Source organism: Protopterus annectens, chromosome 13.part0, assembly GCF_019279795.1.
Source record: "Protopterus annectens isolate FY-2018-M chromosome 13.part0, PAN1.0, whole genome shotgun sequence".
Classification (NCBI taxonomy): Eukaryota; Metazoa; Chordata; order Ceratodontiformes; family Protopteridae; genus Protopterus; species Protopterus annectens.
The window spans coordinates 517,640,078-517,665,176 of NC_056747.1; the positions used below are offsets into that span (position 1 = coordinate 517,640,078).

Consider the following 25,099-nt stretch of genomic DNA (forward strand, 5'->3'; position numbering starts at 1 on the left):
AAACACACACACAATTTACAGACCACCGCAATTTGAGGCACTAATTTATTGAGAGTTATCTGGGACTTTTCTGAAAATAAGTGACACACTGATCCACTTTTAAAAATACTGATCTCTTTAAATGATTCTGAACTAAAATGCATGCTTCTGGCAACAGCAGCAGTTTTGTAGCACTGCAGTTCCTTCGTTATTAACCACATAGTTCTCAACCTTCTATCACCAAAATGAGGAACACTAGTACTCGTTGTGTGGAACAAATGGGAAACATGTGGAATGGCTTACTAACAACTTCAACTAGGAAGGTCATGGGATGGCAATATATGCTGGTTTTGCTTACAAAGATCTTTTAATGAATTAATTTCTATTTAACATGGATGTCACTTAAACATTCCTAACACTTAATATATGACAGACCCTTTCAATGTGGAACATGAACTTTTTAAGACCCCAAATGAGGTATGTTCCCCGTAATCATCCATTATACGGAGAACTAAACCAGCCTGACAAAACATTTCCCGTAGTAACTGGTGTAACCTCCGCTTTGTTCTAACTCTGCAGCCCCGCGCACAGAATGGTAGCGCTGAGCAGGATGGGAATTGTTGTGTAAATTGGTTTCACAAATTTGTTTAGAAAGGGTTTATAGACTATATTAAAAACTACAACTTCCGTGAGAAGCGGTGAACAGTGCGCATGCGTGCAACTGTTAGCTACTCCTAACAGTATTGTGCAGTAAAGGTATTGACAAGGTGTAGAGTATAAAAATAATACGTGTGAATTATAATTTGTATTTTGTGTCCGTTTATTGATTTGAAGGTGTGGATTAGTTGCACTGTGCTGACTACAGGGCTTGCTGCGTTACACACGATATTCGCTGTAACCATTTCACTTACTGGTGAGTTCAGAGGAGAGGCCAGGGGAAAAGAGGTGGAGAGGTGAGAAGGGTGGTAGGGTCATGTTGACCACTGAGGACAGGCGGGCTGTACTTCTTGTTTTCATTCATGGACATATAGTGCTATGTTGAGGAATGCATTATTTAGTTGTGATACTTGGAATCATTGATTTTCTTTGACATGTGGAGAGGAGTCGCCGTTACTTATCTGGTCCTTTTCCAATTTGTAGAGGTTGGGAGCAGTAGCATATACAACACATGGTTTCGTCCGACTTGTAAATATGTACGTGGTATTTACGTTGGTGTTCCTTGCTGGGTTGTCGTTATGTAGTTTTTGTTTGTATGACTGATACAGGTTAGTTCTAAAAATAATAAATAATTTCAGATTTTAGTAGTGTAGAACAGTGTTGTGAATTGATTTCTTTTTTAGACAGTTGTTGTTATAGTTGTGCCGTATTCAAAATGTAATCAGCTGGATGTATTTGGTTTGTTCGTTAGTTAGCTGGCTTGGTTATGATTTGCTTTTGGAGACTGATTCTAAAAGGACCACTGTTAGACATTGCCCCTGATGCACAGGTTGAAGTAATCGAGTATAAACTGTCCAGTTGAAAGAATAATTTCTATTATCCACAGTTTAAGTACACACCCACAAAGATCTCTGGTAAGAAGATCCTGTAAGTAAGTTACAGTTGAGTGATTAAAATGAATTGATTACATAGTTATGTGATAAATGACATACAGTGTAAAGCATTGACGGTATATACAGGAGATAAAAGGCAATGTGGTGTGACTTTGTTTATTTATAACATCTAGCTGTAACTTGCTTGTGCATCTTTGTTCCTAGAATGTAAATGTGAGTGATGCATGTTTGCTTTAAGCAACCAACAGCATTTACATGTACTAAAGCCTAACCGACCAACCCCGATTCTAACCCTAATTCTGAAATACAATATCTCACCCTAAAACTTGGACTCTAATTCTAAAATGTCAGCCCTAAACTTAACATCCTCCAGTTCTAACTCTGTCCCTAACCCTAATTCTAAAATACAATCCCCTAACCTTAAAACTCCATTCCAAAAAGACAATCCCAATGAAAGTCCCTCTAAATAGAATAAAGAGAATTTACTCCTACAGTGCATGCACCTCCCATCTTACTTCAAAAGCAGTACACTTGTCTTTCTTGATGTAACTCTTACTTCTTTATGCTGTAAGTAACCCTTGGCAGTGAGATGCTAGTTTTTTTGTACCACACAGACATAACTCACTTGAGTATCTTAGTTCCTAGAAAATGAACCTGAGTTATGCATGACTGCTGTATGCAACATTAGGTTCATGTTCATGCACTAAAGCCAAACTCTGTAACTCCAACCCTAACCCTAAAACTCTGTCTTTAATCTATGTACATTGTCTTTGGGGCCTACCCAGTTAACAAATTAATGGAAAAAAAAATAACCCGTAACATTCTGATCCTATTTCTGGCTGTATAATTAAAACATCAGTTACTAGTATACATCGCCAGTGTATGGATACTTTTATTGTGCAGGCAAAGGGCCGATGGAAACAGAACTCCCACAAATTATACCAAGAAAGAAAAGCGTGCTACTTCTGAGGTAGAATGGGAGGTAAATGTTTTGAGAAGGCATTTCAATTTTATTCTATTTAGAATGTTGTGAGAAGGCACTTTATTTTATTCTAATTAGATGTAAAGGTTTTGGGTTAGTCTTTCAGACTTCTCACTAAGGTTTTAGTGTTAGGATCAGAGGTTTAGGGTTATGGAGTGTGCTTTAGGTTTGAAGGGTGTTTCTTGAAACTTTGACCCAAAGAGTAACAGACCTAAAAACACATACCTCTAAATTGAATAAAGTGAATTTCGTATTTACAGCACTCCTCATCTGTTTTACCTCAGAAGCAGTGCATTTATCTTTGCTTGTGGATAAACTACAATCACGTGCCAACTTCCTGCATGCTATAAGTAACCATTTCTAGTGATGCATGCTAGTAAAAAATGCTTTTGTTGTACAGATTGTAAATTTGATACAAACTATTGCTGATATTGATTGATTATTTTTTGCTTTGATTTGTATGTGGCTGTGCTACTTTAATCATTATGTAGTGGGATTGTTTATATGAAATGACAAAGTGATTTAGATGTACTTTACTTCATCAACTGTAGGAATTTATTAAAAGTTTGCTGTTATGTAGCATTAGAATTTTCAAGCTTATAATGTAACTGTTATTTGTTCAGTATTATTGATAGTAATCCATTATTTGCAATTTTATTCACCTGCACGGCATAGTGCAGTGGATCTTTAATAGTTTTGCTCAGCAGTACTGCCCCCCTTTGCAACCCAGAGCAGGTCCATAATGTATATGTAACACTTATGTGAGTCTGCATGAGCCTTGTACATAACTTGTACTGGCAGGGGCTCCCAGTTTAGTTTTTATATTGCATAGCAATTTGTTGCTTGACTGGGTTTTTAGTTCAGTAATAGTGTGTCGATCCATCACACTCTTCAGGTTTCAGTGAATATTAAATACTTTTCCCTTTGTATTTTTGCAGAAGTATTAAGGTTTGAGTAATAACTGCTCTTTTGAAATCATTTAATATGTGTCCATTTAATATGTGTCCTTGTGATATTTCAATGATACTTTTAAGAATTTTCATTCTTGTGTACTTGGGCTCATTTCAAACATTTTAGGAAGACTGTTTTAATAGGCAGGTAACATTTTAATGTAAGGTTTTGTTTAACAGAAGAAAAATGTTGAAGCAAGGCAAAAAGAACAAACTGAACTGTTATGGAAAGGGTCTCTAATGTTGGATTTGAAAGGCAGAAAATACAAAAAGAGAAGGCTGGACCAAAGAGGCAGTAGCAATGTAAAGTACTGCTCATTGACCAGTGATGACTTTCATATGAAGGTTTTTACTTCAGAAACTTCCAAAACAGGTAGAAAGTAAACTTATTACTGATGTTTTTGTGTTGGTGGAAGAGTGGCAAAAGTGCACCACAATTGGTGGGAGTGACAGTAAAAGTAAGGAGTAGCATTGTGTGACAGACCCAAGTTCAAGAAGAGATACCAGTTTTATTTTTTAATTGGTCTTTCCTTCATTGGCCCAATGTAAGGAAACTGAAGCAGTCTCTGATGAAATCTGGCCATTGCCAGTTCAGAAACTTATGCTGGTCCTTGAACTGGTGGTAACTAGGATATAATACACCCTTTGGCATTTTTTGTGTACTGCTTTGCTTTTGCCAGAGTGCAATTTAAATTTGTTTGACAGGTTCAGGCTATGAAAATGAAAGGAGCGGGCCTGTCAGCCGAGAAAGTGAACCACTTAAAAGTAAATCCAGTCAAAAATGCACTTGTTAAACATGAATACAAAATTATTAAAATAAAATAAGTAATGTACAAGGTTTTCCCTTTCACAACACATTAGACACTTGACAAAATTATACCATTCACAACTCAAATTTTTGTAAAAGTATCACATAACTAATGATGTAAACTACTCATTTTTATTGACTACTTAAAGCTATAGACTGCATTTCTACCTGTCAGAGGAAGCAACATTAAGCAGGGTAATGCAGTTGCACTGTCTCTCTTTAGAGCAAACTGGTTTAGTGTGTAGAAATGTAAAATCGGTACCTTTACCTAGATTTATGCATTATTTTACTAGTGGATTGGTTGCACAGATTTATGCATTATTTTGCTAGTGGATTGGTTGCATTGCCTTTCATTGTCAAATGTTAAGCAGCATGCTGTTTTTCAGTTTATGATATAAATAAGTGCATTTATTGCACTTAACATAGCATCACAATCTGCATGTAGACTTATTTTGTAGCTTTTGCCTATGATTGAGTATACAAACGAATCCTGTAAGAAGTAATGTATTTACAATATTTGCGTTTAATGCCTGGAGAGGTGCCTTTTCGCTGACTTTGTTACATTGTTATATCTCATTTGTTAGTAGCAAAAGTGAAGCTTTAAATTCCTTTTGTTTTTAAAGGAACATATCATTCGCAGTCATTTGACTACTCCAGGGCTTCTTAAAATATTGAATATTTCCATGTTATTGCAGGTGATAGTTAAAGGAAATGGCAACTGATCATTCTTGGTAGTATATGCTGTTCTTACCATGTAAATAAGGCTGAGTGCATATTTACCCACGCATCTTGCATAAGACTGAATGTATTCTCTAAATTTAAACATTGAATCTAAGGTTACAGAAATAAATTCTTACCTTTAGACACTTCAAATAGCGGGTCCTAAATTTTACTAAAAAATCTTGGTACTTTCTTATTATCGCACCCACATTCGGAACTGTAGAAGCGGCGCATTGCAAAGCTGTTCTCCTATTGACAGAAAGTACTGAAACTATCTAGGGAAGTGTGTGCCACTGAACTGTAATTTTTTTGGGACCATGGGAACTTCTGTACATATTATATTGGTTAACTGTTTTCAGAATGGTTGTGTGTTTTTATGTTTGCATCTGACTACAAATTTTTCACAGGTATTTTCTTTCTGGCAATACAGTAAAGAACCATAGTCAGTACAACCCTGGATGTAAACAGTTTGCACATATCTTCGATGTAGTAATGCCGTGGCCACTTAACTCTATTTATACTGGTGCTCCCATTGAATGCGGCAGTGATTCGCACCTCCCATATACAATTGCTTACTCTTCACCTGTGCTTGCAAATATAGGTCACTTCAGAATGCCTCCTAAATGCTGTGCCTTTTCAGATGGCCAAACTGGAACTTTGTTGTGTAAATATGACATTTTCCAGGGCAAGATCTATCCACAGCTGATGCAGACAGGTCTGAAAATTACTTATTTTGGCCAAATACAAGACCATCTCAACCCTGTAAACATCAGTGTGAAGTAACAGGTGCTGCCTTGCTTTCCGTTATTTGTTTCATTTCTTCATCTGCTTTCTTAGTTGGGAGTCACTGACACTTCAGTGACCCACACCAGTTCCGAAAACAGGCTGACAACAGTTTTCAGTCACAGGACATCTAGAAAGCAAACTGCTTCTGCGGCTGATAACAGTTCTCAGCCGCAGAATGGCTTAGAAAGCAAGTTGCTTCTGGAGTTCCTTCTGAATGTGGTTGCGATAATATGCAAGTACAAAATCTTAAACTTTCTTTGAACATACTTCACAGTATTGTTTTAAATATTTATTTATCCTCAGAAATGCAGAGATTGGCTCTGACACCCATCAACTGCCAAAAACTATAGGGTGCATTTATACTGTTAACAGCTTAAGCATATATTGCTGGAACTGCAGGTTCATACATGTTAAAAATAACTAGAGTTCCAGTGTAATAGAGTTCAAGTATAATTTATACAGTTCTACTTTGACCTTAGCCTTTTATGGCTGAGCAGGTCACTTCGTTAGCAATGGTTCATTCTTCCTCAAAGACTAAGCATGGTCTGGTGGTATTGTCCATTAGTACTATTCCCCTGATGTTTTTCACTTGTATAGTAATTGTTTTATAGGTTCATAGGTGTTTACTAAGCTAATGACCACAAGCCTTTTTAAGCCTAGCCATGCATCCCAAACCTCTGACAGCTTTTGGTACCCTTTTGGTACCCTTGATAAGCATAAGCAGGCACTTGGGAGATGAAACATTTACAACCAGGGGCCTGAGAGATGAGCCATTTACAGACTGTGTCCATTAGAGAGAGAGAGGTGCCAAACCAGGGGTGAATTTTCTGTTCCCCATCCTGTTTGTACAAGTTGCACTTGAATTGGGCTCTGCAGGAACTCTGCTTCACATGGATGGGTAGCCTGTTCCAGAGACCGGGTAGTCACTGGGATGCATACTGGTCTCTTCAGCAGGTCCTGTTTATATCACAGGCAAGGTTTAAGTCTTTAGAATGGGTAATTCTGATGCTGTTTGTTTTGTGGATATGCAGGAGGCCCATCAGTGTGGGGTCTGACTATTCCTTGTATGCCAGGAATAGATCTCCCCTCAACAACCTGTAGGAGACTGCATACAGTGATAGGGCCTTGAGACTGTCTGCATAGGACATGTTTACTTACGCCCTGTATTTTAGTGAGGAACCTCTGCAGGCATTCCAGTTGTTGGATATGCCTGGTTAGGTGCATACTAAAAGGGGCATTGATGAATGCTGAATACAGTGGAACAGTGACTTCCTTGGGCTAGATGCCATATGTTTGTTTATAAGTTGTGCAACATAGAATGCTGTCCTCACTATAGACACATGATGGTCAAAGGCTAGATTACTTTCTATGTGTGTCCCCACGTCTCTGCCTACTGGGTCAAATCTTAGGTGTGTGTTGTCAATATGATAGTTAACAGGGGTGGATGTCTTCCGAAGGGTACTGTTATGCATTTCTTGGCATTTAGTTTTAGTCCATGACTCTGACACCAGTTGTTTCTATGTCAGCCCTTCCTGGAGAACATTTGTGTTGGTGTGGGATTCAGTGATGGCTCCTAATTTGCAGTAATCTGCAAATTTATTCAGCCAGAGGTCATTGACATTGGCCTTGACTCCAGAGAAGTAAATGCCAAAAAGGAGGAGCCTGTTTGTAGAGGTAGTCTCTCCAATTCTAATGTCCTGGGTCCTGTGAGCCAGCTGGCTATCCACCGGGGTGACATAAGGGTTTGTACCTAACCTCTTGAGTTTGTCAACAATGCCTGAGTGGGATATTGTGTCAAATGCTTTGGCCTGGTCAAGGTAGGCAGTGTAACCATTTAGTCGTAATCAGTTGCTTTGGTGACCTTCTCAAAGAAGTTCACCAGGTTGAGTAGGCGTGACCTGCTCTTGATAAAACTAAATTGGGTTGGGTCCAGCATCTGGAGGGCTTACTATGTCAATTATCATTTCCATGATGATAATTCTTTCCATGCCTTTGCATACGAGACTAGTAAGACTTGTGGGTCTGTAAATGGCCCACCTTTTTGCAGAGAATGACTGTTGCTGTTCTCCAGATACTAGTAGATACCTGACTGAAAGTGCTGTTAAACATTAACCCTTCCAAACTGCTATGAAATTCTGTGTGGAGCTAATTTTTTACACTGATTTGGCACATTGGTTGCTTTGGTGTTTTGACTTTTTGTACTGGAAATTCTGTCAATTGCAAAAGAATTCTGAACACATTTTAAACTGTTTTTCTGATGATAGTACAATTTGGCAGAGTTTAGTTGTGTGGGTGCATACTGTCAGTTTGTTCTGTCTTTTGACTTGATGGATCCTAACTCTGGTACCCCCCCATCAAATCCAGTTGCACCTAAAAAGAACAAGAAAAAAAAAAAAAATATATATATATATATATATATATATATATATATGCCTCAGTCTATGATTAGTGATTCTGTCAGCGCTTTTGCTTGGCCTGCAGACCACTTACTTTTTGCCATGTCTCCCTCTAGTGTAGTTTTGCTGGCTACTATGGAACATCCTCCAGGGCTGTTCCAGTACATGACACTGGTATGGCAGAGCAAAAACCTTTGGGTGCAGGGGGAGCCAAACCCTTTAGGAGACATCTGGAGTAAGAGACCCCTTGCCAGACATAATACTCTGTCCTCAGATATTTTATCTACTAGCGAAGTTCACAAGAAAAAAAGAAATAGATGCTTCATCTTACAGCTGATACTCAGATTATAGTTATTTATATGGGTGGCACAGTGGTGCAGATTAGTTTATTTATATGGGTGGCACAGTGGTGCAGATTAGTTTATTTATATGGGTGGCACAGTGGTGCAGAGGTTAATGTTGTTTCCTCACAGCAGGAGGTTTTCCGGTTTGATTCTTTGCTGGCATGCCTTCTGTGTGGAGTCTGCATGTCCTCCCTGTGTTCGCATGGGTTTCCTCTGGGTACTCCGGTTTCCTCCCATGTTAAGACATGCATCTGGAGCATTTCTCCCTGGGCCTCTGCTGAAAATAGGCTCTGACCTAGTTGGACTTTCCCAGTCAACAAATGTTAGTTTGAATGGATTTATTTATTTAGTCAATTATTCATTTCATTCCACACTACATAGGTGTTAATGTCACACCTCTAGCTCCCTTCGCACATCTTGCATTTTATGAAAAATGTACTTAAAAAGCATAAGATAAACAAATGTAAATATTTTGTGAATAATAAAATCCATTAAAACTGTGCAAATAGCAATGTTATCAGTAAGTGTTCTTTACTGTGATAATAGTGCTTTCATAGCCTTGTCCATAATACTGAAGCATATTATGCACACAAACCGTAAATTATTTATTTTTTAATTGTACAATTAGCAACACAAATAACACTCGTATCGCTCGATATGGGCAACTTTTATAGTGCAAATATTAGACTATTTTTCTTCAACATCTGAGGCTTCACTGAATGTCCAACAGTTTGTCACTTATTTTTAAGCATTAATTCTATATGGAAATATTGCTTATTTTCATCATTACTAACAAACCACTAAATATTTCCAGAATAGCGAGATGTAAACTAGCATTTTCATTGAGTTGTCCCGTTTCCTGCATTGGTGTTTCATACCGTACACCTCAGTAAAATGTAGGCCTCAGTTATGAAAATGTGAACACAAGTATGAAAAATATGAATAATAAATGGCAAACTGAGATTAATTTCTCCACTGCAGGACATCTAGACGAACAGCCTTACTGTCAGTCTGTTAGTAACTCATTGCCCTTTCTAACACTGCCTATTATCTGTTAAGTCAGATCCCAAAAAAAACTTCTGGATGCCGTAAGGATATATGGGTGTCAAGTAGAAGTATGCAAAAAAGCATTTTAGGAAGCTGATGTGGTTTTCTTGGCTGAGTGTTCTGCAGGCAACTAATTCTAGCGGTTGTGTTCATGTAAATGTCTGTAGTCTGGCTAGAGGTCTTTTTGATATTTTGGAATGATGAGGAATCCAGTGAGGACAATTGTGATTTCCTAGCTAACAGTCTAGTTACTCTGAGTCTTGGGAAAGTGAACCTAAGGCTCAAGTCTTAACACGCGTTTACTTTTCCTCAGGTGATTGCTAGACTGTGATTTTGCTTGGGAACGGTATGGAACTGTACCGGAGCAAATAGAGTATATATGACCTTTATAGAGTGCGAGATGCCCAATTCTGTGGCTATCCCGCATGTCTTATAAGCTTTGGAAATTGTAAAGATGTCTGCAGTACACCAGCATCTATTCTAGCAGTCCCTAAAAAGACTCTGAGAAAAATATAGGGTCACTTCTGATATGAAGGGTCTCTTTCTTGACTGCTGTCTCTGTCTCCCCAGCTGCCTGCTCAAAGTACCTGGCTTCACCTTATCCAATACCCCCTGATTTTAAAAAGGGAAAATGGTTAGATCTTCAGGGCAAAAAGCTCTGTCTCTAGTGGTCTAGCCTTTTGAATATAAATTATCAACATTATATGTTGAAAATTATTTGCAGTGTGTGCAAACTTTGGGTGATTTTGCTGCATCCTAACCCACAGAACAAACGTCTTGTATGAATGAAGTTGTTTGTAATTTGACAAAGATTTTGAAATGTGCTTAGTGTCCTTGACTGTACAAATACAGTCATAAGAAATGCTGCTGCTGCTTCTGTTAGCATTAAGACTGCATGTTTGGTTGCATAATCAGAAATTCTCTCGAGTTTTTTAAAACCCCATATTTTGACTCCACCTTTAAGTTTTGAACTGGTGTTTGGGCCCTCTGTTATGCAGAATCTCAAACAGTGGGATGATGGAGGAAAAATTTAATGCATGGGATATCTAGGATGTTTCATGTACCCACGTTCTTCCCAAAGAGGGCATCTACCTTCAAAGGCCAGAACTAACAAAAGTCTGAGATCCAAAAGGGAAATGGCAGAAGGATAATTCTTGAAAACCAAACGAGGAGTTGCTTTCTGAAAATGTCAACCCCTTGCAAAGGAATAACCATTCAGAGTCCCCTGCCCCCCCCCCCCCCCATCTGTGTCTCAACCCTACAGCCTCTGACCGCAGATATTCCTAGACGAATGGATTCTGAGAATAATTCAGAAAAATACAGTTGGCAGTGGATAGAAAGTCCTACCCCTTTCAGGGTAATGCCCCCATACTCGTCAGCCCAGACTGAGCTGGCTTGTCCAGTGCCCCATCACATGGTAGAAGCAGCAGTTGCAGGACCAGTTTCTGCAATCCACAGAGGCAAAAGATCTTACTACAGAATTTTTTTTTTTTTTTAAAAAAAAAAAAAAAAAAAAGAGTACTCCTGAAGACCTTTCTGCCTTTGCAAAAGTACTGAAGTTCAGAATGCTCACTATACAATCAGTTCTAGTGTTTCTTGCAGACCCCTGATGCATGATGACTCTCTAGATCTCAAGGACACCTTTCATCATATTCCTATTACTTCGATTCCACAAAATGTTAGGTTTGCTGTGTCTGGCTTATATTATCAGTATTTTACAAGGTATCTGGCCCCAGTTGGCTGCCTGTTGCAGAACCCTAGGCATCCACTTTTTTCCTTATTTAGATGACTTGTTAATTTTGTACAGATTCTGTGTTAGGTGCTTGGCGTCGTTAGACAAAGTCACATCCCAATATTCTCACCTGGGCTTTAAACTGAACCTTATGCATGCTGTTTTTTTTTTTTTTTTTTTTTCTTAGGGTGTTTGATAGACATATCAAAAAGAATGGACTTCTGTCAGGAGACAAAAGTTCTGAATTAGCAGGGCATTTTCTTGGATTTCTGTATTCTAGACATGGTCTCAGCAGCAAGAGAGTTCCTCAGAATTCTATGTCTTATGGCACAAATGACCTCATGATACCCCTAGCCAGACTACACACGAGAAATTCAATGGTGCTTGAAGAATTATTGGACACAGCACCATTATCCTTTGGATTTCCAGGTACTGGTATTGGGGGTTTGTAAGATGGGAACTTTTTAGTGGTGGGGAGATGAGCTGTCTCTGAATCCAGTAGTCCCTTTCTCTCTTCAGACCCCAGTCCAGTCCATCCAGATGGATTCTTCAGATTTTGTGTGTGGAACGGTGACCATTGGAGTTAAAAGTGCTATGCTTGTGGGATCCTTGGGACATGCCAAAGCACATAAATGTAAACGATGTTGGTAATGATTGGTACTTTTACAAGCTCTTCATCATGTATGGACTCAGTCCTTTTGTAGTGCTCACAGACCACACTACCACGATGTGGTTTTTAAATACTCGAGGAGGTATAAGATCATAACCTCTTTGCTGGACCTGTACAGCATTGACTCTTCAGGCCTCATATATTCTATCAGAGCACCACACAGTGGCAGACAGATTAAGCAGATCCTGGACAGACCCTCATGAGTGAAAACTTCATGTAGAGGTATTGCAGGACTTGCTCTAGATGTACAGAACACCTCAAGAATTTCTGTTCAACTCCTTTTAAAACCGATGGCTAAAAACGTTCTTTTTCTATGATATCTTTGCAGCCATGTTTGGAAGACACTGTTCTATTCCCGTGGTTGGGAATGTTCCTGATGCATGTTCACCCTTTCCAATTATTCCCAACATACTTCTAATGATTCAGAAAGAAAGATTATTGTGGTAACCCCATTTTAGCTCAGGCAAAGATGATTCTCCCTTATGTTTTTATGGAATTGGCCAAGGACAGTTACTACAATTTTCCTCACAGGCTAAATCTTCTCACTTGGCATCTGGGCAAAATGGTACATCCTAACTTTAGAGCAATTGCAACTGACAGCCTGGATGATTCTGTTTTGATGCCTTTTAGTCACTTGTTCCATGAGAATTTGCATCCGGTATTTAAGGAGGCATGAAATCCTGCAGATACAAAATCTTATGAGTACAAGTGGAAGAGGTTTTCTAGGGGGTGCCTAGATCCGGAAGATAAGATCAGAGATCCGGAAAGGGTTTCTTCCTATCTGGTTTTGAAATGTTTGTGCTACTTTAAGATTTGTCATATGCTTTTATCAAAGTGCATTTGCAACCGTCTCAGTTTGTCTGCCCATGGATTCCTCCCCTTTCATTTCTTTTTGTGGTCCATTTATGACCCTATTCAAAGAAATTTTCTACCTGTGATCTCAGCTTTGTTCTTGAAAAATTTGACCTCGCCTCCTTTTGAATCCTGCCTGTTGGGCTGATTCATTACTTGGAAGACTGTGTTTTATTTATTGCTCTGACATCTGCAAGGTGAGTCTCTGAGCTGCAAGCACTCATAGTGGTCTAATCCTATCTGATTTTTTCTGAAGTTCAGGGTTGTGTTATGTGCAAATCCAGTGGTTTTCAACCTTTTTATACTTAGGAATGGTGAAAATAGGAGAATTATTTTGGGGATTGCTAAGGCAGAAATAAAAACTATCGCTGGAGCATTGTATACCAACATAGTAATATCACCAATTCAGAAAGATATAGAAACATAGAGTGATCATAGAAATAGACTGCTTAAGTGAGAAATGCTGATAATTCATTGCCAGGATATGAAGTATGAAACTTCAGTCCTTTTTTTATAAGGAACAGACCAAACATATGGGGCAAAAATCAGCTGTCTACCTACCTCTTATTTATAGAAATTATTTATTTATAATGGGTCTAGGACTTTTTTTGATCAAATGATCTAAAGTCCGAAACTATATATATATATATATATATATATATATATATATATATATATATATATATATATATATATATATTTATTTGATCGGATGATCTAAAGTCCAAAACCCAAACGGCCGGGCATACTTACACGAAAGTGCTGTTCACCGAAGAAGCACTTTCGCGTAAGTATGCCTGTTGCCGAGGCCATACTACGGTGCGGATAAGGGAAAAGTCCCTTTTCCCCACTGTAGTGTGGTCTCTGAGGGAGAATATTAAAGTAGGAGGGGTGTGGGGTGCACAGCCCCCCACATGGAGGGTGCAGGGGGGGCAAAGCCCCCCCCCCTGCTAAAACGTTAATGTAGTATTTTTTAGTAACATGCTTTAACGAAAGTGCTTTTTCAATAAAAGCTCTTTCGTTAAAGTGTGTTCGGTGGTTATGGATTCGGACGTTTGATTGTGTGTGTGTGTGTGTGTGTGTGTGTGTGTGTGTATGTGTGTATGTATGTATGGATATATATATATATATATATATATATATATATATATATATATATATATATATATATATATAATATATAAAATGTGTGCACACACCCCTACCTACCTCTCGCTTGTCCATTCGTGGTCCGCATTTCAGACGTGGCATTCGGATCGCATGTGCTGAAGATGAAGACTTAAACAATTGCTTGCACAGACGCGATGGGTGTTCTGTGACTGGACTCAAAGGGCACCCTTAAAGTCTCCTGTTTCACGGACCAGCAGGAAATTTCCACCGGACCGATGGTTGAAAAACAGTGGACTAATCCATTTTTCATACCTAAAGTTGTTTCTGAATTTACCTTGAATCAAGCTGTCAATCTCCCTGTTTTCTATTCTGATCCAAAAGATAAGGGAGAAGATTCTACATGCCTTGGATGTATGCAGGCAACTCTAGTACTACCTTGATGGAACAAAGCCCAAGCTGATATGATGTTGTTAATCTTCGTTCATTCCTTACTGATGGGTTAGCGGTTCCGTCCTCGGAACCGAGCCGGCCTCATACCAAGCTTGCATCAGCCAAAAACTCTCAAGCCAAGATCCTACCCTGAATGCTCTGTTCCTTGTTACCTCAGATCTTATTTGCCACATTGCTGTACAGCCATGTCAAGCCACTCTCTCTCAGCTAAGTGAACAATTTTTTTTGAAAGTTTCTATATTGTTAGTGTTTAAAAAGTTTTCAGTCACTTACTGTCTTTATACTCCTACCCTATCATAACTTTAAGACTCTCCCTGTAGTTTTTCCTTCCTTTTTATTCCTCTTTTCTTACCTTTGAGGTAATTCTTCATTACCATCGTTGGTAATCCTTCTGTCTCTGTCTCTGTCTCTGTCTCTCTCTGTCTCTCTCTCATTATGTCAAATAAGAAAGGTAGTGTTGGTTTCAAACAGTGTACGGAATGCGGCTGCAAGATACCGCTTTCTGATGGCCATGATTTATGTGTCTATTGCTTGAATGTCTCCCACCTTTCAGTGGATCCCCCGTGTGGGATTTGTAGACATTTGTCAACCAGGACTCTCAATGAAAGGAAGAACAAGTTAATCCTGAAAGGTCTCCTTTAAACTCCTTTCTGTGAGGCTATCTCTGAATTGGAGGGCTCACCCCCTCCTGCTAAACCCCCGTAAGAGCCGTTCCGCCATTTCCTTGAGGTCACTGACTTCATCTTCCTCTGGAGATCGCAAGGAGTCGACTTGCACAAAAAGGTGAAGATTTCGAGCCTGGCACTGCCATCTGTGGCCCTTTTGGCCCCAGTTGATTCTTGTTCCAGCTATGTCCTCCTTATCCTTACCGTCACCGGAGTTCCCGGTGCAGACACTTATGGCTCTGACAGTTTTGTCGCAGCCTTTATTGGCACAGTCTCTGCAGGTACAGTCTCCTTTGGCCCAGAGTTTGATGATACTGTCCTCTACGGTGCAGACACCTTTGGCACTGACGTGTTCTTTGGTGCAGTCTTTTTTGGCACTGTAGTTACCGGTGCAGACACCTTCCTTGATGGAACCGTATTCATCGGTGCAGACATTTGCCACACCGCTCTTTACGGTGCAGACACCTTTGACTTCTATGGCGCTGCCTTTGGCGCAAATAACCTCTGTGTAGACACCCTTTGTTCTGGGCTCTGCACCACACGAACTAGCAAGGAGTAAGTATTCTCCTTCTTTGGATCCGTTTGTTGGAAGCCAGCATAGCCCTTTTCTAGAAAGGTCAGAATAGCCTTCAGGTTTCTCTGAGGTTGACAAGGGACCTCTCGGAACAAGATATGTTGCAGCTTGTCGACCAGTTGCTTGCGGCTAGGGGTCTGTCTCAACAGTCTATAGCAATGTTCCCTCTTCCAGGTGTCCTTATTTCTCCACATACTCCAGTGTACCCTCCTCCTTCGACTTCCACGGAAGCATCGAAGCTCCTTCCTCTGACAGCAGCTTCCCTTCCTCCGACCCCAATAGTGGACCTCACTTTGGCCCTTGGTGCACTGGGCATTAGGCCCTTCTCAGGCTAGTGGCTGTGCCATGGAGGAAAGCATTCTTGCCTCCTCGCCAACTTTTTCTACAGCACCTTCCAGAAATCCTCCTTCCCTCACACTCCACAGCCCTCTTGAGACTCTTGTTTTGGGTGTCGGCTCGTAGGAGTGAGGTGTGACTCCGGTTCCGAGGTTGTCTTGCTCTGTTCTGGGCTCCCTTCCCTCTTTGGGTGGTCTGGCCTTCCAGGCCATGGAGAGGGTGCTTGCCTCCACTGGCAAAGCCTCCATGTCAGAGTCCCCCCCCCCCCGTACCACAACTGTCACATTTCACAGCCACCAGGCACAAAGACCTCAGGTTTCTCCCCCTCAGGAGATTCCTTATTTGCAATCTTCCCCAGAGCTCCCCACTGAAGAAGTCCATTGTAAGGTTTGATGCAAGAGGAAGCACATGGGACTCCACTGAGGAGTCTGACCGAAGATACGGACATTGATGGGGAAGGGTCCCCAAGCTCATCCTCGAAATCCTAAGAGAAATCTGTATTCCTGCAGGACTTTCGTGCCCGGCTCCCTACCTCCTGGGTTACCCCGCCAGCCAATGAGCTTGTCCAGCTCATCATCCAGCATGCATGGAAGGCTCTGACACCCTGGAAGCTGTACCGCGGAGGCCTGACAAGATCTTATCTACCCCAGCTGAGCATCCACATTGGTCAAAAGGTCTTCCAGTAGATGCCATGGTGGTGGCGGCTGCAATCAAAAAAGACTTGGCAGAAGAGAGCCAGACTGTCCATTCGCCCAAGATGGAGTCCTGGGAGAGACTCGGGAAGCATGTGTTTGCTTCATCGACCTTCGCCGTAAAGTCCTTTTAACTACTTAGCACACTCTACAAGGCTCCAGAGGGATCTTATCAACCAACTCTCTGAAACCTTGGCAGGAGCGGTTTCTGAGGAGGTTCGTGCCAAGGTAGCTTCTCAGATAGAGACCCTAGAATCAATATCTTCCATGCGCCACATTTCACACGCATCGGAAGGAGCGGCAGGCGCTGGTATAGTCACGAGATGACATGCCTGGATGCTCCTTTGTGGACTCCTTTAAGGCTTCCTTTATGAACTTCCCCATCGAGGCCGCTTTATTGTTTGGCCCTAAGGTTAAAGATACGCCGGCAAGGTGTGAAAAAGATGGCAAGACCCTATCTGCCATTGGTGTCGACACTCCACTCCTCAATGATTCTACTCCAGAAATCAGAGGAGCGGGAAGATTTGGCACAGGAAATCACAGGGCTCTTTCCATGATGCACATGCCAAGTTCTTCTCTAGAGTCAGAGAAGGAAACTCCAATGGAAGATGCCCTTTTCAGGGCAGGGGAGGTCTGCGAAACCAGGGTTCCAGAGATTCTTTCTCTGGGCAACCCTATCAGCGCTCCTGAAGCATTGCCTGACCGCTCACCTCAGGAAGCGGTCGGGTGTCATTTTTTCTCGTACCCCACTGCCTGGTGAAAAATAACATAACCACCATTTCTTGGGTACAACGGATAATATCCAGAGGCTATCGCATCACTTTCCATCTCTGTCCCATCTCATCCAGAGACTTACTCAACTTCCCACCCAGTTAAAGTGAAGCAGCAGCACACGAAATCCGAAAGCTGCTACAAAAAAAGTCATCCAAACAGTCCCCCCAGACCAGATAGGATCCAGTTTTTACTTGAGGTTCTTTTTAGTGCCAAAAAAAGACAGGGGACTGGTGACCGATTCTGGATCTCAGCACACCGAACAAGTTTATAAAAAGAGAAATTACAGATGGTCACAGTTCAGTCTATCCTTCCTCTTATGGAAGAAAACAATTGGATGTGCTCTGTAGATCTTCAGGATGCATATTACCATATAAAAATGGACATGTGCTCAAGAAGATACCTCCCCTTCCACATAGGAGCCAGGCACTACCAATTTTGAGTACTGCCCTTTGGTCTCTCTACATCCCCCAGAGTGTTCACCAAATGCATGGCAGTGGTCCTAGCTCACCCGCGACTTCAAGGATTCTAGGTGTTTCCATACCTATACGACTGGCTCTTCACTGCCCCCACCAAGCGTTTACTGGAAGAAGCCCTAGAATACACTATTCTCACAGCACAACGCCTGGGAATCACTATAAACTGGGAGAAGTCCAGCACGACCCCAACACAATCTTTAGAATTCATCGAGGTTCTGTTGGACCCAAGGAATTGCACAGCATCTCTTCTAGGTCACAGACTTTAAAGAATAAGAAAACAGGTTCATCGAGGTTCTGTTGGACCCAAGGAATTGCACAGCATCTCTTCCGGGTCACAGACTTTAAAGAATAAGAAAACAGGTTCAGCCGCTACTCTGCCATCACAAATCATCTGCTCGGTCTATACTCCCAACTGTTGGGGTCAATGGCAACCTCGATCTCCATTATTTCTCTGGCCAGATTCCACATGACTTCTACAGTGGTTACTTCTCACTCACTGATAACCCCTACAACATCTTTTGTCCTTTCAGATGAGTGTAACTCAGAGATGCAAGCAAGATTTGCTCTGGTGAATGTCACGAAATCCCCAATAATGGTCTCGCCCCTTCAGCCCCCATCAGTAGAAAGCCATGGTGACCACGCACGCCTCCCTGATGGGGAAACTCAGTCCAAGGCACGTGGTCTGAGATAGAGGCCCATGTGCTTATCAGTGTCCTGGAACTGAGGGTGGTGCTGTTAGCTTTACAAGCATTCCACTCCGTTCTTCCGTCAGGGACTGTTGCTATCCAATCAGAAATGTCAGTGGTCTGGTACATCAACAAGCAAGGGGGCACCAGATCTTATCCATTATGCCGAGAGGCCTTGAGAATATGGTAATGGGCGATAGCTTCCAACCGCTTTCTAGTTGCAACGCACATTCCTGGGAGCTCCAATGTGATTGCAGACAAATTGAGCAAATGCATTCTCAAACCTCATGAGTGGCCCCTCAACCCTGTGATAGCGGCAAGAATTTTCAGCCGCTGGGGCCAGCCTTGCTGCGACCTGTTCGCCTCCTCAACCAAGTACAAGTGCAACAACTACTTTGCCCTGATTCCCCCCCCCCCCCGGGGGGACAGTCACTAAGAGATGCTCTAGTCCACGCATGGCCCTCTGGTTTGCATTATGTTTATCCTCTTCTTCCCCTCATGTCTCAATTTCTGAAGAAAGCACGGCAGTTGAAGAGCAAAGTGATCCTCATTGCTCCATATTGGCCTCGACTAGTTTGGTTCCCCTTCCTCTGGCCTCACTTGCTAGATCGACCATGGATTCTCAATCCATCCCCAACATTTATCTCCCATCCACAGGGTCTGACTCACCCCAATCTAACAAACCTGCAGCTGACCGCTTGGTTTCTCCACTTCCTATGATTGCCAGGCAGGATAACCTCTCTTCCCCGGTGCGCAATATTCTTATCACATCTCATAAATTGTCCACCAGGCTAATCTATCTCAGCAAATGGAAAAGGTTTTCATTAGGGGCAGCGAATAAACAGTTGGACCCCTTGTCAGCCCTAGTTTCGGTAGTTTTACTTATCCCACCACCTTTTTCAATCTGGGGTGTCGGCCTCTACTGTTCGTGTTCATTTAGCTTCCATTTCTAATTTCCACATTGGTTTTCAGGATTCTCCACTAATGTCACATGACTCTAAGACTTTCTTGAAGGCTGTTTTTCACCTAAAACCTCCCTTTGAGAACTAGTACAACCTTGAGATTTGGCCTTGGTTCTACAAGCCCTAACAGCCCCCCCCCCTTTTGAACCTGTGTCTTCATGTGATTTTAAAGTATCCCTCTTGGAAAACTAGGTTTCTGGTTGCAATCACATCGGCCAGACGTTTGTCAGAAATTCAAGGCTTATGCATCAAGCGTCCTTACCTTATTTTCCATAAGGCTAGAGTATCACTGAGAACTAATTCTTCCTTTTTACCGAAAGTGGTGTCAGAGCAGTCTATCAGCCAGTCTATTAACCTCCCAGTATTTTTTCCTAATCATTCTAACAAAGGAGAGTTGTTGCCTGCATTACCTGGATGTTCACAGGCAAATACAATTTTATCTGGACAGAACAAAATCTACCTGTAAATCAGACCAACTATTTCTGACCTTTTCTGGACAAAGGCTAGGTCATCCGGTCTCAAAAGTTACATTGGTGTCATGGTTGAGAAATTGCATTACCTTTGCCTACAACAAGAACAACATCACCTTGCCTCGCAGAGTGAAAGCCCATTCTACAAGGTCTATGGCAACTTCATCAGCTTTTCATGCTAGGGCTTCCCTCAATGATATTTGTTCAGCTGCAACTTGGGACAAATGCCATACTTTTATCCTTTCATTACAAATTGGATTTGGCCTCCAGAGGTAGAGCTTCTTGTGGTTCCATAGTGCTCAGGAATGTCCTTCCATGAGGGCCACCCAGGGATACAGGTAGCTGGGGACTCTGTCCCATCAGTAAGGAGTGAATGAAGATTAACAACATCAGATAAAGAAGTTTTATGTCTTACCATAACGTTCCCTCTGTGTTATCTTCATTCATTCATTACTTCCCACCCTCCATCCCTCTCTGGAGGTTCCTGGTTTATCTCCTATACTCCTGTTTTGTAGGTCTGTTATGACCAGAGGTAGCCTCTACTTTTATCTGTCAACTTGCAAACTCGATCTGAGGTAACATGGAGCAGAGCATTCTGGGTAGGATCTTGGCTCAAGAGTTTTTGGCTGATGTGAGCTTTGTATGAGGCCGGCTCGGTTCAGAGGATGGAACAGATAACCCATCAGTAGTGAATGAACGAAGATCAACACAGATGGAACGTTATGGCAAGACGTATCTTCTTTTTATAATGGACCATCTCTAAGCAAACTGTTGCACAATGGTTGTCCTTTCTGCTATTGTTTTGGATGTAAAAGAGATGTTTGCAGTGATTCATGCCAACAGCCACCATGATAAATATTTTCTAGGCAACGTTTTAAGGCTCACTTGACTAGGGTCTTATCCTTTTTAATGGCATATTGCAAAGGGTGGACTTGAAACATTCTAGAGGCTACCTGGTCCTCTGTTCATACTGTTACAAAGCACTACAAACTGGAGTCATTTTCAAGGTCTAGAACAAGCTTTGCTAGGACCATTCTCAGGGGCTCCTAGATATATATCCTTCCACCCCCCCCCCCTCCAAGGTAGAGTAACCTTTAGGACTCTACCCAAAATGCTGTGAGGTAGTGGGATTGATGAACATACAGGTAACTAAGACTTGCGCAGCTGCACTAACAGTACGTGTTTGAATTTCTCACTTCTTCAGTGACTGCACCTGCCCACCATCCCCCAGATTGTGCATAGTTGATGTGGGTTTCAGTCTTTGATTTGGTTGTTGGATTTGATTTTTATACAGTATGGCTGTGAATTTACTTCTGGTAGAAGAATCTGGCTTTAAGTGCTGGCTTCTCCTTTTTGGAAGCACATAACCCTGAACACTCGCTTCTTGTGACAGTTGAAGGCTTCCCTTTGGCCAAGCATGTACTGAATCAGTTGCCATTGGAAGAGAGAGGGAGTGGAGTCTGAGTTTTTGAATGCTGGCCAGTACTGGGTTATCTTGGCAAATAACTCAAAATCCCACTGAGGCAGTGAAGAATTTGAACATCTATTGTTAACAGATAATTTGGACTTGCACAACTATGCGTTATGCCTTATTCATCACACTGTCTGTTACTGTTCGTTACCATCTCCTAGAAACTAATACATTATGTAAGATTTTGGCTTTTATCTGTTTTTTTACATTGACTTGAAAAGATTGATCACACTGTTTTCCTGGGCCAGTTTTGCTAGATTTCTGTATGTTACTAAATGGAATGGAGTTTGTGTGATCTGAGGCGTATCATTTTTGTTTAATCTTTTTACTCATTTATTTCTGTTTTTAGTCCAGAAAGAAAAGAACAACCTTGATTTTTTTGCTGCAGAGCATTTAAGCCCTATGTTGCTCCTTATGTAATTGTCAAAAGAGATAACTGCATTTAAATCCCTGACTGTTCTAATTACGTTGTTTTGCTATGAAAGGGAAGTATTACGTTCTCCTCCCCTCTGCAGTAAAAACAGTTCCACAGCTTTCTGTCTTTTGTTTATATCAGCTGCTGTGTTCCTGACATTAGCAGGATTAATTGCCCATCTAAGACTGACAGCAGTACCTGACAGGTGAACTACAGATTTAACTGTGTCTATGATATGTCATGCAGTGGAGACTACTTTCTCTGCAAAGTATGTTTAAAAAAAAAGTAGGTGGGCTTTCCCTTCCTTTGACTCCAGTGCAAGGAAATAAAAGTTTTAAAAAGTACAACCAGGTTTCCGGTACCTACACAGTGCTGGAGCCATATTGTAGGGAGAAAAGGAGGGTGGAGTTTTCCTTTAACCTTAGAGTTCCATTTTTATGTTTTCAGTCTGTCCATACACTTTTTTTCAGATTAGTTCACCTGTCATCTGACCATTCTTGGTACTTGAAGCCTCTTACTGGAATGCTTAGCCAGCTAAATTGGCAGGCCTTCTCTTTGTGCTGTCTTGCAACCTCTCTACCTGTATAACTCCTGCTTCTGTTATATTTAATTTCACTTAACTTTACTACCGCATTTCACTAACAATTACTCTCCTCATTCATATTTCTTTGACGCAGCTAGCTTTGTCATATGTACTCATTGTCATGTTTCACTTTTATTTGCCCACTGTTTATTTCACCTTTACAACATATCTCTGCCTCCATTCTCCAGGTATCATAATTCATAAAGTCACCATTTGCACCCCATTACGTGACCCAGCTCGACAGATTATCTCTGTCTTCTCCCATCAGCTTCTCCATACAAGTGAGGGAAGTAATGACGCACTCTGTTTCCAGATCAGTGTCAATAAACAAGCATCTCTTTTAGTCCTGTAAAGCATATATATTTTTTAACATTTTATTGAATTATCAGTTAAGATGTAGGCAAACATACACACACAAAAGAAAAACCTATTGACATGTTTCTTGTTACAAACATGCATCATATATTTTTTGTATATTTATCATCATTCCAACGTTACATAAATTGCTCATTTCCTGCCTTCCCCTAAATCTCATTCTTCCTCCTCCAAAATGTTATTCCGTATGTATTGCTCTACAGTTTACACTTTTTCCTATGTAATTTGCTTCTACACTTTTTGTAAATGTCCCACTTTCCGTTCTCTTTATCTGTTAGAACATTCAGTACTTAAAATACAGTTGGTTTAAACATTGATATCCATTTTTTGGTAATAGTTTTTTGGAATTAAACTTAAAAGGCCTGACTATATCTAGGCAATTCAGATCCTGTATCCCAGCTCCAAAATAATTTCCTTAGTTATACTCATTTGTTTACCCAGTATTTCTGAAAGAATACTCTGTAGGGTGTTAGTATGTTAACTCATTACACTCCTAAAATGTATGTTCTCAATTATCTCCTTCTTCCCCTCACACCTCCAACATTTGCCATTGATCTGAGGAAAAATTCTTTGAGTCTGCTTGGGGTATAAAAATACCTATGCAAATACTTCAAGCAAAAATCCTAAATTTTCTAAACTTTATTCCATATACGGCCATATATATGTTCTCCCATTGTTTTCTTGTGAATTGCTTCTCTTCCCAATCTTTTCTAACCTCCTCTGATTTCCATAGTTAGTGTAATAATTTTCCTTTTTTAAAACTGCTTCTGTTCTAGATTCAACTAAAAAAATGTACAAGAATAGGCCTTTTACTTAGGATTCCCTATCCCTTTCTCTTTGCCTATACTTTTGATATCAATCTTTGATGGTAAAGACAAGTCTCTTAACGTGCAGTCTAAATGTGTTCTTGGCCTGTTCCCATTCTGCTAACAGTCCGTTTCTAGTTAGTTGCTCCCAATACCTGGGTTCCTTTGTCAGTTTTCTCCTGTAATTTCCACTCCTCTCTTACCTATTCTCTGTACCCCTAATTGCAGTCATCCTTATTAGCAAAATCTGTTTTTTCCATTATCATGTTGGCTTAGACCTTAGAATACTTTATGAATACAATATTCTTGGAGGCAGTCATTCTCCTTGAAGATATGCTTCCAGAATCCCACTATGTCCTTATTTCTTGAATTTATTTTCAGCATTATCCCTTTCCATTTTGAATTAGAGCTTTCTACTTGTGTTATGTATATGAGCCTTAACTGCATAGCTCTAAAATATCCCTTCAAATCAGGTAATCTACACAACCTTCTTCTGTTGAATCAACTTATCTCGCTTGACCCTTGCCCTCTTTCCCTGTCAGATAAATCTCTTCAACTCTTTATTATTCTCCATGACTTCTCTGGTTGATAGTTATGCCCGACCTGTATGTAAAACTAAAGGGACTAAAAACATTTTCACTGCTTGCATCTTGCTATCCATATCCATAAAAGAGCATTCAGATTCTCAGTTTTTGGATTCTTTTGTTTAGTCTCTTAGCTACCACAACAGAATCCTTTTTGATCATATTCCTAAATATCAATACTTCATTTTGTGTCCCCATAAATATGGGTATTGCTGGACCAGTTCATGTGTGTCTACATGGTTTATAGCTATAGCCTTTGTTTTTATCATCTATAATTTTAATTTTGTGTTTCAAAAATACTTAAAACTGTCTCAAGATAGATGTCCTTTTCTGGTTTTATTTGGTACAAAATGTCTGCAAACAAAGCCAACTCTTCTTGGTTACCATACCAGTTATATCCTCAAGGTTGGGAGGGTGGCATAGTGGTTAAGGTGTTTGTCTTGCAAGCACAAGGTGCAGGGTTCGAGTCTCGCAAGGGATAATTGGCTAAGCTTAAAATGGCTCGCAAGGGCAGTTAGCTTAGTACTAATCTATGAACCTATGAACCTTATTTTCTTTGCCAGTGTCTCTAAATATAAAGCAAATGGGAAAGAGGATATCCCTGCCTGGTTTCTCTGTTCACACAACTTGTGTCAGAGAGGAAGTATCCCACTTAAATTTTTGCCTCTGATCCATTGTATATGCTCCTAAATAACCTTATTATTGTGTCGGGGAATGCAAATGCTTCATTGCTCTACTCATAAAATCCCAGTTTACTCTCTGAAATGCTTTCTCTACATCAATACCCAACAACAGTGGCATTTTATTGCTCCGTTTCCCTGTGGATCATTATCGTTCTGTTAATGTCAAATGTT

The 25,099-nt window shown here is 40.7% G+C and overlaps 1 protein-coding gene across 5 annotated transcripts in view; it reads left to right on the forward strand.

Moving 5' to 3' along the window:
• Positions 1–742: 742 nt before the first annotated feature.
• The window catches only part of GTF2I (general transcription factor IIi), a 1,956,122-nt gene continuing 1,931,765 nt past the window's right edge, over positions 743–25,099 (forward strand). Inside the window, exon 1 of one of the 5 annotated variants that reach the window (XM_044054149.1) lies at positions 743–892. Coding sequence is in view for 4 of the 5 variants with exons in the window: in XM_044054150.1 (XP_043910085.1) it covers positions 1,232–1,244 (13 nt within the window). In the remaining variant the exon portion in view is untranslated. Of the gene's footprint in view, positions 893–977; positions 1,245–25,099 lie in introns of those variants that run through there. The other 4 variants (XM_044054150.1, XM_044054148.1, XM_044054147.1 and 1 more) reach the window with 4 other exon arrangements.